The sequence below is a fragment of the Hippocampus guttulatus genome, chromosome 19, assembly GCF_054856545.1.
Source record: "Hippocampus guttulatus isolate MCC_2025c chromosome 19, RoL_Hgut_1.0, whole genome shotgun sequence".
In the NCBI taxonomy this organism is placed as follows: Eukaryota; Metazoa; Chordata; class Actinopteri; order Syngnathiformes; family Syngnathidae; genus Hippocampus; species Hippocampus guttulatus.
Genome location: NC_141279.1, coordinates 5,639,023 through 5,651,282, shown reverse-complemented (window position 1 = coordinate 5,651,282; position 12,260 = coordinate 5,639,023). Strand labels below are relative to the sequence as shown.

General features: G+C 44.2%; 2 protein-coding genes across 5 annotated transcripts; one reads left to right on the top strand and one right to left on the bottom strand.

Annotated features, from left to right (window-relative positions):
• Positions 1 to 485: 485 nt before the first annotated feature.
• get4 (guided entry of tail-anchored proteins factor 4) lies at positions 486 to 4,509 on the top strand. Its single transcript, XM_086099398.1, has 9 exons — positions 486 to 682; positions 1,507 to 1,585; positions 1,770 to 1,851; positions 1,936 to 2,085; positions 2,202 to 2,340; positions 2,427 to 2,567; positions 2,656 to 2,731; positions 2,919 to 2,991; positions 3,066 to 4,509. Exons 1-9 carry the CDS (start codon positions 543 to 545, stop codon positions 3,155 to 3,157), a joined length of 972 nt encoding a protein of 323 aa, XP_085955524.1. The 5' UTR covers positions 486 to 542; the 3' UTR covers positions 3,158 to 4,509.
• vps35l (VPS35 endosomal protein sorting factor like) lies at positions 1,504 to 12,255 on the bottom strand. Of its 4 annotated transcripts, none has more exons than XM_086099391.1 (34): positions 12,215 to 12,255; positions 11,492 to 11,591; positions 11,159 to 11,329; positions 10,890 to 10,997; positions 10,782 to 10,806; positions 10,621 to 10,700; positions 10,293 to 10,421; positions 10,102 to 10,186; positions 9,953 to 10,009; positions 9,732 to 9,828; positions 9,577 to 9,624; positions 9,389 to 9,482; positions 9,054 to 9,254; positions 8,787 to 8,833; positions 8,596 to 8,707; positions 8,398 to 8,514; positions 8,253 to 8,306; positions 8,100 to 8,180; positions 7,962 to 8,024; positions 7,646 to 7,731; positions 7,482 to 7,562; positions 7,344 to 7,407; positions 6,998 to 7,096; positions 6,806 to 6,883; positions 6,592 to 6,706; positions 6,309 to 6,448; positions 5,931 to 6,096; positions 5,708 to 5,826; positions 5,448 to 5,600; positions 5,070 to 5,192; positions 2,873 to 4,955; positions 2,228 to 2,436; positions 1,898 to 2,075; positions 1,504 to 1,811 (listed from the first exon to the last, which is right to left on the bottom strand). In XM_086099391.1, exons 1-30 carry the CDS (start codon positions 12,229 to 12,231, stop codon positions 5,094 to 5,096), a joined length of 2,886 nt encoding a protein of 961 aa, XP_085955517.1. In that variant the 5' UTR covers positions 12,232 to 12,255; the 3' UTR covers positions 1,504 to 1,811; positions 1,898 to 2,075; positions 2,228 to 2,436; positions 2,873 to 4,955; positions 5,070 to 5,093. The 4 variants fall into 4 exon arrangements, with proteins under 4 accessions (XP_085955517.1, XP_085955518.1, XP_085955516.1 ...); XM_086099392.1 differs by having other exon boundaries at positions 5,078 to 5,192; XM_086099390.1 differs by having other exon boundaries at positions 2,873 to 5,192.
• Between the last annotated feature and the right edge of the window lie 5 nt (positions 12,256 to 12,260).

Genomic DNA, 12,260 nt, shown 5'->3' with positions numbered 1-12,260 from the left:
ACTAAAAATATATATACCGTTCAATATGCTATATTTTATTGCAAACGTAGTTAATGCAATTTGAACGCATGTGAAGGACAGGAGACATTTCCCTCAAGCTATTTGCTTCCGCCTGGTGTCACATAATTGTATTGCAGGTACTGAAGTGAGTGTCAGGGCGGCAAACAACGGCCCAGTGGTGCTTTAAAATACAAATGATGAAATTTACGACTATTCTTTTTGCAAAACAAGCCGTCTTTCAGCTGATTTGCTTTGACTTCTGCACACTTGTTTGTCTGTTTATTGAACACACAAAAGTACATTTTTCAAGATGGGGATTCTAATGTGTATGAGGATATCAAATGCACTTTACTACGATAGTTACGCCATACCATCGTTTTCGTGTGATATCGTCGGTGATTATTGTACAAAAATTATTCTTGTTTTGCCGGTAAATATTACGGCAAACGAAAAGGGTCAATCTTACTTAAGCTTCTTCCGGTTTCTGCTGTCAACAGTGAGCTACTCAGTCAAGTCAGCAGCACCGCTGCGGAGCTACGACGATGTCAGAGCAGGAGTCCCTGAGGTGCTCCAGTGGCAGAAACCGCGGCGGCGTTCAGAGGGTCGAAGGCAAACTGCGAGCCAGCGTAGAAAAGGGGGATTACTATGAAGCACACCAGATGTATAGGACGTTATTTTTTAGGTAAGATTTCACTATCAGATTCTAGTTTGCAGTTGGTGACTCCTCGAGGCCTGCTGTGTTCCAGATCTCTCTGCTGTAAAACATGCTTGTATAATTCCCGAATCTGATTGGGGAAATATCATTACGGTCCCGCCCATCCAGTTGGTCCGGCCGTTTGTTTGGACAACGGAACTGTCAATTAACTACGGTCTGAAAATGTACTGCTAGCGAAGTGCTTACTAGTAGCGTCGCTCCGGGTATAAGAAAGAAACAATGGAAGTTTCAATGTGGACTGACTACACGAGACAGCAATATCATAAACGACGATGTGTTATGAGTTTAAAAATGCTATTTGTTGAGATCATTAGCGCGTATAAAGCAATTTGCGGTTACTCTCCAGATGTGCTAGTAGCTAGCTAGGTAGCCGTCTGGAGTGTGTTACCTTGCATAACATTCTCCAACATTTTACATTGAACATGTAATAATTTTGTGTCTACAGTATGCAGACACAACTGAAATACAGTTGCAGTTTGTTGATGGTTTGCACATAATTCCAGCTGCTAAACCGATAGACAAGTACCCACCATCTCCGTTATTGTAACAAACAGTTTTACTGCCATTGCAAGATTTATAGTCATTCCTGGAAATCCAAACTCACACCAAATTGTTTAGAGAAGAAGAGATTCCCAACTATCACCCTGCTCCTTTTCCTTATGAAAGTGCATTATTGGCAACCATTCTTGTGGGCCACAAGGAGAGCACAGGCATGGGCTAATCTTGAGCTTGTTGTACAGACTGTTCGTGCCCTACACATTTGTACAGGTGACTCTCTTGCCTGTCAATAGGTACATGTCACAGGCAAAACACAGTGAAGCCAGGGAGCTGATGTACAATGGCGCCCTACTCTTCTTCAGCTATAATCAGGTAAATACAATCCAAGATGGACTTTTTCTGATTGGTGTCACTTTTTAAAAGGTTTGGTTTGCAGCCCTTACCCTAGTAGGTGCTTTGTACTTTCTGCAGTTGAGTAGGTGGGCCTTGGCCACTATTATATGAAAATGTGGCATTTTACTGATGACAGTTTAGTTTGCTGTGCTTCCCTCTGCAGCAAAACAGTGCAGCAGATCTGTCCATGCTGGTGCTTGAGGTGCTGGAGAAGTCAGAGAGCAAAGTGGAAGAGGATATTTTAGGTGAGTGTTGAATTCACCCAACAAATGGAGACATTCTGTCCCATACCTTCGGTTGTCGTTGATGCTCTCGCGTTTGGCGAGCAGAAAGCCTGGCCAAGCTGTTCAGCCACATGGATCAAAACTCTCCTGAAAGAGTAGCCTTCGTGTCCAGAGCCTTGAAATGGTCCACGGGAGGTTCCAGCAAATTGGGGAACCCAAAGCTACACCGGCTATTGGCTGTCACCCTGTGGAAAGGTATATCAGCCATAATGAATTCAAATGGGGGGGGGGGGAAAAATCCAACTCGTCTAAAGCAACCAGCCATGTCTCCAAAACAAATATCAACTGAAATCTTTTATATTTTTTTCTAGAGCAAAACTATAGCGAATCTCGTTACCACTTCCTGCATTCCTCTGACGGGGAGGGCTGTGCGCAGATGCTGGTGGAGTATTCGTCCTCCCGAGGTTTCCGCAGCGAGGTCGACATGTTTGTGGCCCAGGCAGTCCTCCAGTAAGTATGCGTCCACAAAACAGTGTAGTGTAGTTGAAAGGTCATCTGCGCATTGAAATTGTTGACCATCCTTTTCCATTTGACAGGTTCCTCTGCCTAAAGAACAAAAACAGCGCTTCCGTGGTGTTCAGCACGTACACAGAGAAACATCCGTCCATAGAGAGGGGTCCTCCATTTGTGCAGCCCCTTCTTAACTTTATTTGGTTTTTGCTGCTGGCAGTGGATGGGTGAGAAAACGCATATATTAAAAAAACCCTATTGTCTCAAAAAGATGGCATGTCATTGCTTCATTATTTTCCTTTTCCGTCTATTTAGGGGTAAATTAACAGTTTTCACAGTGTTATGTGAGCAATATCAACCTTCCCTCAAGAGGGATCCCATGTATAATGAGGTGAGTACGCCACATGTGTTTGGTAGCATTTTGTGAAGCTGTCGGCAAATAAGTGAGGTTTTGTAGCAAATAACGGAACGTGCATTCCCCCAGAAAATCTGCAAATAGGTGAATTACAAAATCTGTGAGGCTTTACCTTACCTCATAGTGTTTCTTGTGTCTTTGCCTCCTCTCTGGACATCTCCAGTACCTCGACAGAATAGGGCAACTTTTCTTCGGCATTCCCCCCAAACAATCTCCGTCGTATGGTGGCCTACTCGGTAAGTGAGCCGAAGACCCCAAGACTGTGCCTCGTATTTGCAAAATGACTTCACGAAATTGCTGTCCGTTGTAGGAAACTTGCTGAACAGCCTGATGGGAGCGGGCGAGGACGACGACGGCATCGAGGAGGCCCAGGAGGACAGCAACCCCATCGAGCTGGATTGAGCCAACGACTGAGGGAGCGAAGAGCAAAAGAGGACACATCCTCGGAAATACACACACACACACGCACACACACAAGAATGGGGAAGACCACGCCACCTCCACCATTAGTGGGCGAGGCGAGGCAGCAATTCTTATACTTGCTCCAAGGGATGGGTACCTTTCACAATTGAACTGGTTCGGTACCAGTATTCGATAGTGGCACTCAACGTTCGCAATTTTGATGGTGATAGGTGTTAATTTATTTCAGAATAAAATCTCAAATGTTCCAATTGTCACTGTATAAACTTTGACAAATAAGAAAACAACAACATAACTTTTAAAACAAATAAGCCATTTTCGGTACCCATCCCTACTTCCTACCCTTGAATAATTTCAGCCATCCAGTCCTAAAATGTACTGGACTGCATCCAGCTGCAGTAAAATATTTTAGTTAATCATTACTTTGGGCTGTGTTCTGAGTTTTGGTTTCGAGGCATTCTACGAAAGCATTGTTGACATGACGTTCCCTCCCTCCAGTGTTGCTTTCTTACATTGTCACCGTGAGGTGCCAATCTATTCCCGTTATCAGCATATTTTCCCCACCCTTAATTCAGATGTCTTGAGTAGTTATTGTAGTCAAGAGCACTTCTCATTTTCTCATCTGAGCGTTTGTCCATCAGCCGAAGGCAAAGCTTTAACATTGTGTGCCTCCGATCTCCGTTGCTTTTGGGCTGCTGGTTTCCAATCTGCAGGAGGAATTAGTTGTCTTGAAACGTTGCTCAATTTTTTTCCGACACTTTGAGAGAAACGCGGCAGCCGGGAAGGGGGGCGGGGTGAGATATTTTCTGTTGGGGAATTGCTTTTTCCCCCTTTATTATTCATGTCAGACATGGATCACAACTTAGGGTTAGGGTTAACATTTTTTTTGTTTAATTGGGCACTTGTACACAATTTTTGTATACATATTAGTGCTCATTAAAAGTTCCACCACGGCTACCGAATCTAGAATTGCTTGAAAATATTGTGTGGGGTGGTAGGAAAGAGCATCGTTACCCCTACCCCCCTCCCCTGCAGTGGTCAGTTTTGCATTGGAGGCAAAATAAAAATGAACACAGTTTCCTAAGAGACTTCTGAGAGTTGTTGGTTGTCACAGAGCTACCGTCTTATCATAAAGACAATTGTGTTAAACATTTTCATGAGTTTGAAACATGTCAAAACGTGCTTTTTTTGTTTTTTGCAAACCTGACATAAGTCACTGCTGTTTGATTTTTTTTTCTCCTTTGAAAACACAAGAGGGGCATTTGCCTTTTCCACCATACACTAACTGATTCAATAAACTAACATTGAGAGGATTGAGACTGACGTGAAACAAATGTTGTCCTGTCCATTTTCTTTATTGTAGCAGAATGAAAATCAGGATTGATGTTACGAGACAAATTCAGCAACTACATGGTTCTCTTCATAAGGATAAGCTCAGAAATGATCAGTGCCATAAATAAAATGGAGGGTTATGATAAATATATTAGTTATATAAATGGCACTGTGTGATAATACAACCAGCCTGGTGCTACGCGAGTCAACACAGCTGGTGGCTACTCTTGCATGTGTTACATTTTAAATGCTGCTGACAGGATTGACCAACAGCTCTGAGGGCCCACTTGGTTAGCAACACTTGTTAATGCTTGAAAAATTGTCACAATCCTGCAATTGGCTGGTGACCAGTGCAAGCTATACCTCATTTCTTGTCCAAAGTCAGGCGGCATGGGCTCCAGCTCATCCCAAGACCTTGTCAAGGACAAACACTCTCGAAAATGGAAAGCTGTAAACAAGTATGATCATAATTTGCATCAAAACTAACCAACCGTCCATCTTACATTTCATTAAGGCATTTCTTAGTGCTTTCCATCAAGTAGTGGGTCATATTTTTTTTTACACAAATACTTGTTGATGCTGGCGCTCAAGTCCGGGACTGCAGCGCGAGCCTCTGGATCATATCTGACAGGTGAGACATGTCGGCCTGCTTTGCCTGATGTTTCATGTACTCCAGCGTCCGAACCTAGACATAGAATTGGAGTGGGCATATCCATCATTTGAATTGTAGATATTGTGTGGATTGATTGTTTATTATGTTTTGAAGACATTGGGAAGCGACTTCAGCAAGTGGTTATCATATTTCTTTTCAAAAATGATTACAAATCTTAATGCGTGTACTGAGCTTTAGACTGTCCAGCGGGTTATGCGGAGAGAAGTTTGGCGTTTACCTTTTGAAATTGAATCTAAAAATGTAACCTGTTTTGTGTGCGCAACTCACGGAAATGCGTGTCTCACAGTATCCGTGTTTGTGGCTGAGGTTCCACAGGTTGACGGCCAGCTGGCTCAGCTTGTTGTTCCTCAGGTCTCCGTGGGCGAGCAGGACGCAGAAGAGAGAGAAGGCTAGAGTGCCTTGGCGGCGTGTGCTCTGCTGCTACCCAAAAAACAGAAAACTTTCGGGGCAATCCTTTTCTAAAACATGACAAGCCCTGTCCTTGCATGTCGGGAGAAGCTCATAACACAGTTTGCGCTTGGTCTCACCTCCTCTCGACCGAGAGACTTCAGGTGGTCGAGGATCTGTCCGATCAGGGTCTCGCACATCTTGTTAATTTCCGACAGGAACTTTGGGTCCCCCCCGTAAAGAGTCTCATTGGAGTCCACTGAAATGTTGAGGGAAAATAACAACCGCGCTTAGAAGTTTGCGATGATTCAAAGATGAAGCTGTAACGAGTTGGTTGAATGGTGTGTGTGTGTCTGTGTTTACTTTTTGGAATCGTGTACAGGTACGTTTCCTGGCTCATGGCAGCCAGCAGGGGGATGGCACAGACGTACACGCGCACTTTGGCATCACTGTTGTCCTCCCAAGTGTAATCCTGCACCATGTTGAGCACGCCGCGGACTAAGTAGAGCACACCATACTCTGGGTGATCCTATAAGCATGAGAATTTGGAAGAAATTAAATTCCAGTCTATAAAATGAACTCATTGAATTGACACCATTGCGATGAAATTAACAAACAACATTTTACACTGTACCAAGCCAATGCCAAAAGGTAAGCAAAGCTGCACTGCCAACAGTGTTAACCTATGAATATTTTACAGTGTGGTGCAAGAAAAATGCATTCTTTAAAAGGTGTTATTACCGGGACAACTAGAAGCGTAGCCAGGAAGTTGTTGATGAAGTCGAGCAGGAAACTCTCTGAAGAGCGAAGCTTCCCTTCCACGCTGATGGAGCGCGGAACCTCCGGAAGAATACCGACTGCTGCCTTTAAGAAAGCGTCCGCTGCAGGCCAAGACCGAAGTGGAAAGTCAGCAATGTAACTCGAAGTAAGATTTTACGGGAGAATAAGAACACACACTAAACTATGATTGAGCTTCAGTGTGTAACACAAATGTTGACTTTCTAGAATAAGGGACGCTGCTCACCCTGCGATAAACACTGGTTGCCCAACGCAACCTGACCAGACAGCAGATAAAGGTGAAGACGACTAAAGATGCTGCCCAGGGACGGGATGGTGATGAAACTGTAGGCAGCACACGCCTGGACGACGGGGAAGAGGAAACAATCCATCAGCTGGCATGAATGGGCTACCACTGGTCTTTCAGGGACAAAAACACATAGGATGTCAAGCAAACTCACCCGGACAAATGCTGCTGTTTTGCGGGAATGATTGCCTCTCATCACCCTCCTGGTCTCCATCGCCAACTGATTCACCGTCTGAATATGACAATACAAATGAATGGCTATGTGTGTGTGTGTTTTGACACACATACTGTACACAGAAACAGCTGCAAATCGTGAAAAAAAAAATCAACTCAGATTCATACGGACGTGAATGAGGTGCACCAGTACTGGCTCCAGGTTACAGAATGTGGCTCTGGCCTCCACGCAGAAACTCAATTGCTGCTCAAAGTCACGACCGAAGGAAACCTGGACACCAGGAAGGAGAGACAAAACAGTGACCTCCAAAAAGTCTTGAACACTTGTGAAATCACAGAGCGGGGGGCAATAATTTCAAGATACCCTCAAGAAATAAATGGAAAAATCCTTCAACGAAAATCTACCCATTGTAACAAGTCAGGTTGACATAACTGTAAACGTGAGGTTGCACACAAATAATTACCAATGAAACACGAACCTTGGCAAAAGTAAGGAATTAGACACAAGTATAGCTCACCACACGCATGAAGCCAATGATCAGCACGGACAAAGATCTTTTTTCATCCTCCAGTGTGAGAGCGCTGCAGAATGCCACAGACACAATCTGAATCACTCCCCGAATATACGAAACAATCGGTGATATGTTTTGCCTCACTTGACGGAGTCATGCATGCTCTTGCAGATGTGCATCACGGCGTTGAGGATGACGGGGTCTCTGGTTGGCTCCAGCTGGTGTCTGCGAGTGAACCAGACAGCAAATGCATGAAACCTACTTGGACGCCCACCAACTACACTTTGCATACCCGAGAGAGCTCTTACTTGATGAAGACATCCATGATGGACCTGCACACTTCCACCCTGACACCGTCCTTCTGGAACATGTCCAGAAATGGCAAGAAACGTTCCTGGAGAACAAATATCGAACGTGATGACACTGTTGCATATCGAGATGTTCAGCCCCAAGTTCAAACTAATTCCTTGCTTGCTGTTCATGTTTACAATGTTGTTCTCGAGTACGATTTTGAACCCTCGTATGTCGCTAAACGAAAATATTCAGTGTGCTGCTCCGCTGCGAACCAAATCACACTAATAAGCATTGAATTAACACTCTGTGCCTTGCTGCTGCTGAACTCACCATGGAGAAAAGGACTGAGAAGTCGTGGAAGTGGGCGAGGATCTTCCTGATCACGGACTGTAGCTAAGTGCAGAATCAAAGATGGAGTCACTGGAGAGCAAGTGATAAGAGGAAGGTGAGCTGTTGAAGAGTACGAACTTGAGCGTAGGCATCCTCAAAAGCCCGGTCGGGCGTCATGTGTTTGATGATGTCTGCTAGAACGGTGTTCACCTCCCGTTTCTTAAGAGTAAACACAAATAGAAACGTTTTTTCGAGAGTTATTTTTCTTCAGAACGGGACCCATTGGCTTACTGTGAAATTTCGGCAGGTGAATTCCACCCAGATTTCAGCACAGTTGACATAATCCTGTGTGTCAGAAAAAAAAAAAAAGAATCTGTCAAACTTGCTATTTATCATCATGGGTTTCAGCACGCGTGAGAACGCAGCATCACGTTACCCGAGGATTGCGGACTTTGGTGATGACCTTCCAGGCTTCGTTGAGGATGGTCAGCCTCTCTGATTCTGGAGGGTCGGCGCAAGCCAGACAGCGACCCAGTGATCCGAATAACAAATGCTAAAGAGGAGATGACAAGATAAGACATCTCTTTTGCGATATTCTCCATAAAAAGGGGTCATTTTATGTTTTCATGCTCACCTTGGGGAACCCGGCCTCGTCGCAGTCTTTGATCATACCGATAAAATCCATGGCTCTGGTGGCGACAAACTCGGGCCTAAATGCCCTCATGACTGAATTCAACAGCAGGGCACTGTGGGGCATTCGATTCATCTTCATAATCAGACAAGCATGTAACAAACCAGACCATGCAGATTGTCCATAATACGCACTTGTTACCCAGCTTCTTACACCTCTCCATCATTTCTGTTAGAAGAGTCTAGAATGGAAACGCACAGGTTTAAAATAATTACCTTGAAAGCGACAATAGAATGAGCCGATGAAGCCAATGAGCGTGTACTAATTTTGCTCCACTCCTTTAGCGAGATAAAATCAACATATTACAAAACGGCTCTAAAATACAAGGCAGTGCATTTGTAAGCCACTGCAAAGTAAAGATCCACATATTTCTTTTCAACTCGCCGAGTCTCAGTCCACACCTCTGGTGCTCTGTAAGCACTACACTGCAGGATCCAGTTGATCGCGGGCGAATAGAGAGTCAGGTACTCGGGTATCTCCACCCTCTGCGCGAGCAGCTGGCTGCGAACGCTCTCCCCGCTGATCTGACGGAAGGTTCCGAGCAGGTCGAAGAAGTTGCGCTTCAGGCTGTCTTTCAAGCTGGGGGCGACCTCCATGCCAACCTAGGCAGACAAAGCGCAATGAGTGTTGATATTATCCTTGCTGAAGGCACTGTCAGAATGAACAGTGCGTTGTATGTGATGCTGATGGCATCTGTGTGAATGTTCGGAAAGATCGGGAAAAGCTGTCAAATTACCCTGCAGAGGTAAGCTCGGGTGTAAACAGCCACCAAAGGGTCTCCAATCCCTCTGATCATGGCGGTCAGTCGTGGGAGAGTCTCCTGAATACCGCTGTAGGGGGTGGAAGAGTTACTCCATGTGGCATTGCTCTGAATCAAATTGAAGCAGCTCACAAATGGCCGTACGGGATCCAAAGACTACTCACGATTTGTTCAGGAAGCGACTGCACTTCAGGATAGAGGCTTCGACGTATCTGCTCACAGACTTTATTAAGGAGGAAAATTCCTGAAGGAACTGCCCTAATAGTATATCACAGTAATCACATTTTTTTTGGGTGGGGGGGTGGTGGCTTGGGGATACAGTCTGGGCAAGAGTTCTCTAATGGAGGCGATCTTGAAGAACCAGTTGAGGCACGTCTCCTTGGCTGTGTCGTTGACATCGTCGACCGTAAAGGAGTCTGACAAAAAATAAAAATAAAAAAAGCACAGTTTTGTAAATCCTATTCTGAACCCAATGGTACAATATGTATCACAGTAATCAGTTAGCAAATCAGCAGCAACCAGTGGATGTGGAATCCATACCCGGTAAAGGTCTTGGGTCTGTACACATGCTCCAAATTCTGTCATACACAAGCTGGCCTACAAAAAAAAAGGGAAAATAAGTAGGGTGAGTAAAACAATCAGAAAGAGCAAATTAATTGAACCAAACGATAAAAAGATTCACTACATACCAAATGTGTCGAGTATGTCAGTGATGAGAACAAACTTGCTGGGGTAAAATTGGATTACAGAGGTGTCGGAGAGAAGCTTGGAGCACTTGGACACAGGTCAGCAGGAATAACCAAAGTCATTCTCGGGATCTATTCATTTCAACTTTATCCCAATTGAACTTTCCATCAGTGACACATAAACTATGATGTACCTGGATTACAATCTTCAGGGCTTTGACCTTCTGGTCCGAGGCCCAGGCCTCTTTCAGGGACTGGTTCAGCTCTTCGATGCGGTGAGCATATTCCTGCTGGGAGAGATTGAGCAGCTCTCTCTGGGAACCCTGCATGCACACAAGTACACACAAATGCCGCTTTTCATCATTTAAGAATACACAGAAGGGGAGATATTATGGGAATTTTTAACTTAAGTGTACTTTATTACGTATATTGATCCTCATTGGATAATACCTACCATTCAGATGATCAATGCAATTTACTTCACTCATGTGAAATAAACTAATTTGTGATACAAGCAATTACCTCTTCTAGATCATCCAGTTCCTCCAGACGAGTGCGGACCTTTTCCGAGACAGCAGAGGATCCCGGATTCTGGGAATTTCCTGCAAGGTCAGACAGCACACAAAGAAAAAATAAATAAATCATCATCGTGGTCAGTCAATAAAATACAAACTCTTTCTTACCCATCTCAGAGCCCATGCATAGATTCTAAAAAAGAAACAAACAGAAAATTAAATAAGATGGTTGAAACAATAAAATTTATTCCCCGAAGCGCTCAGAGGACAACTCACGATCGAAAGTTTTTCAGTGGTGGTGAACCTCGCCAGGATTTCGCCTCTCTTCGTGGACCAGGGCTCAAAATCTGCACCCACTGGCTCGTCCTCCTTCTTCCTCGCATCCTTAAAGCACAAAACCTCAGCTGAGTACGATTCGCAAATAAATGCAACCCTAGTCCTCATTCATATAAACAATCATCATTCACAATCAATTCAATCCATGATATTGTTTTGAGTGTCTGTCAAAGAAGCAATCAGTGGGGTAGCGTAATAGTGCAACTGACCCCGGCGAAGGGGACATGCAACGTAGATGGAGTCTCAGCTGCAAACATGGAGAGCGGATCTGTTCCATCCAACATGCAGCTGAGGGGGTCCGGCGCCGCTAAAGAAGAGGAGGACGAAGAGGAGGAGGTGCTGCCCTTGCGAGTTCCACGGCGAGCTTTGGTGTCTGTCACCTAAGGGCGGGTTAACAGAGAGGGGACAATTTATTGATTTACTCTTAAGTCCATTTTAAAAATCAAACGTGGCGCTGAGGCAAAGAAAGTTTGCCCATCTGCTCAACACTCGATTCCGCTCTCAATCCAACTGGTCAGCCAGATGAGAAGCAGGCATCTTACCAAAATAGGTTTGAGGGGATGAGAGTCCGAAAATTCAAGTGACGTTGCCTCCAGACGGGCACTCTTCAGCTCAGCATCGTAGTTGCGCCACCGGGAACGCCTGAATGAGAGTAAAGTTAGAAATATTAACCATGACTACATACTGTATATGTACATTATACTCATATAATCGAACAATATATGTCACACAGGAAGTTTTTTTTTTGCCCGCTATTTGGAGATGCAGAAGAGGCACTAAATAAATGGGCCACTCTATTAAGACATTAAATGAAAACATTCTGATGCGGGTACATCTGAAGGAGTGCAAAGGACAGCATCGCCTCATTCCATCACATCACTAACATCACATGGAAACTTACTTTTAAAATATAAAAATGCGTTGGCAATAGTGGGTTTGGTGAATTTGTCTGTCTGTCTGTCTACATTTGTATTTGACTTCAACAATTTTCTATAGGTTTTATTTCCTACAACAACAATAATGAGAAACGCCTGACGGATAAATTCGAATACAAGAAAACCACACATCCCACAACACAACAGAATAACCACAATAACTCCCACGACATGATCTTGCTTGTGCAGGAAATCCTGACGTCCTATTTCCATTTAAAATAGCCTAATAACTGGCACAGAAACGCAACGCACTTTGACAATACGAACAAAGAGTTTAAATTGTGGCGTAAGAACAATATTTACATTTTAGGTAAAAAAGAAGGATCTTACCACATCACCGCGGCCATTTTCAGTGATCACATGACACTCTCTACTT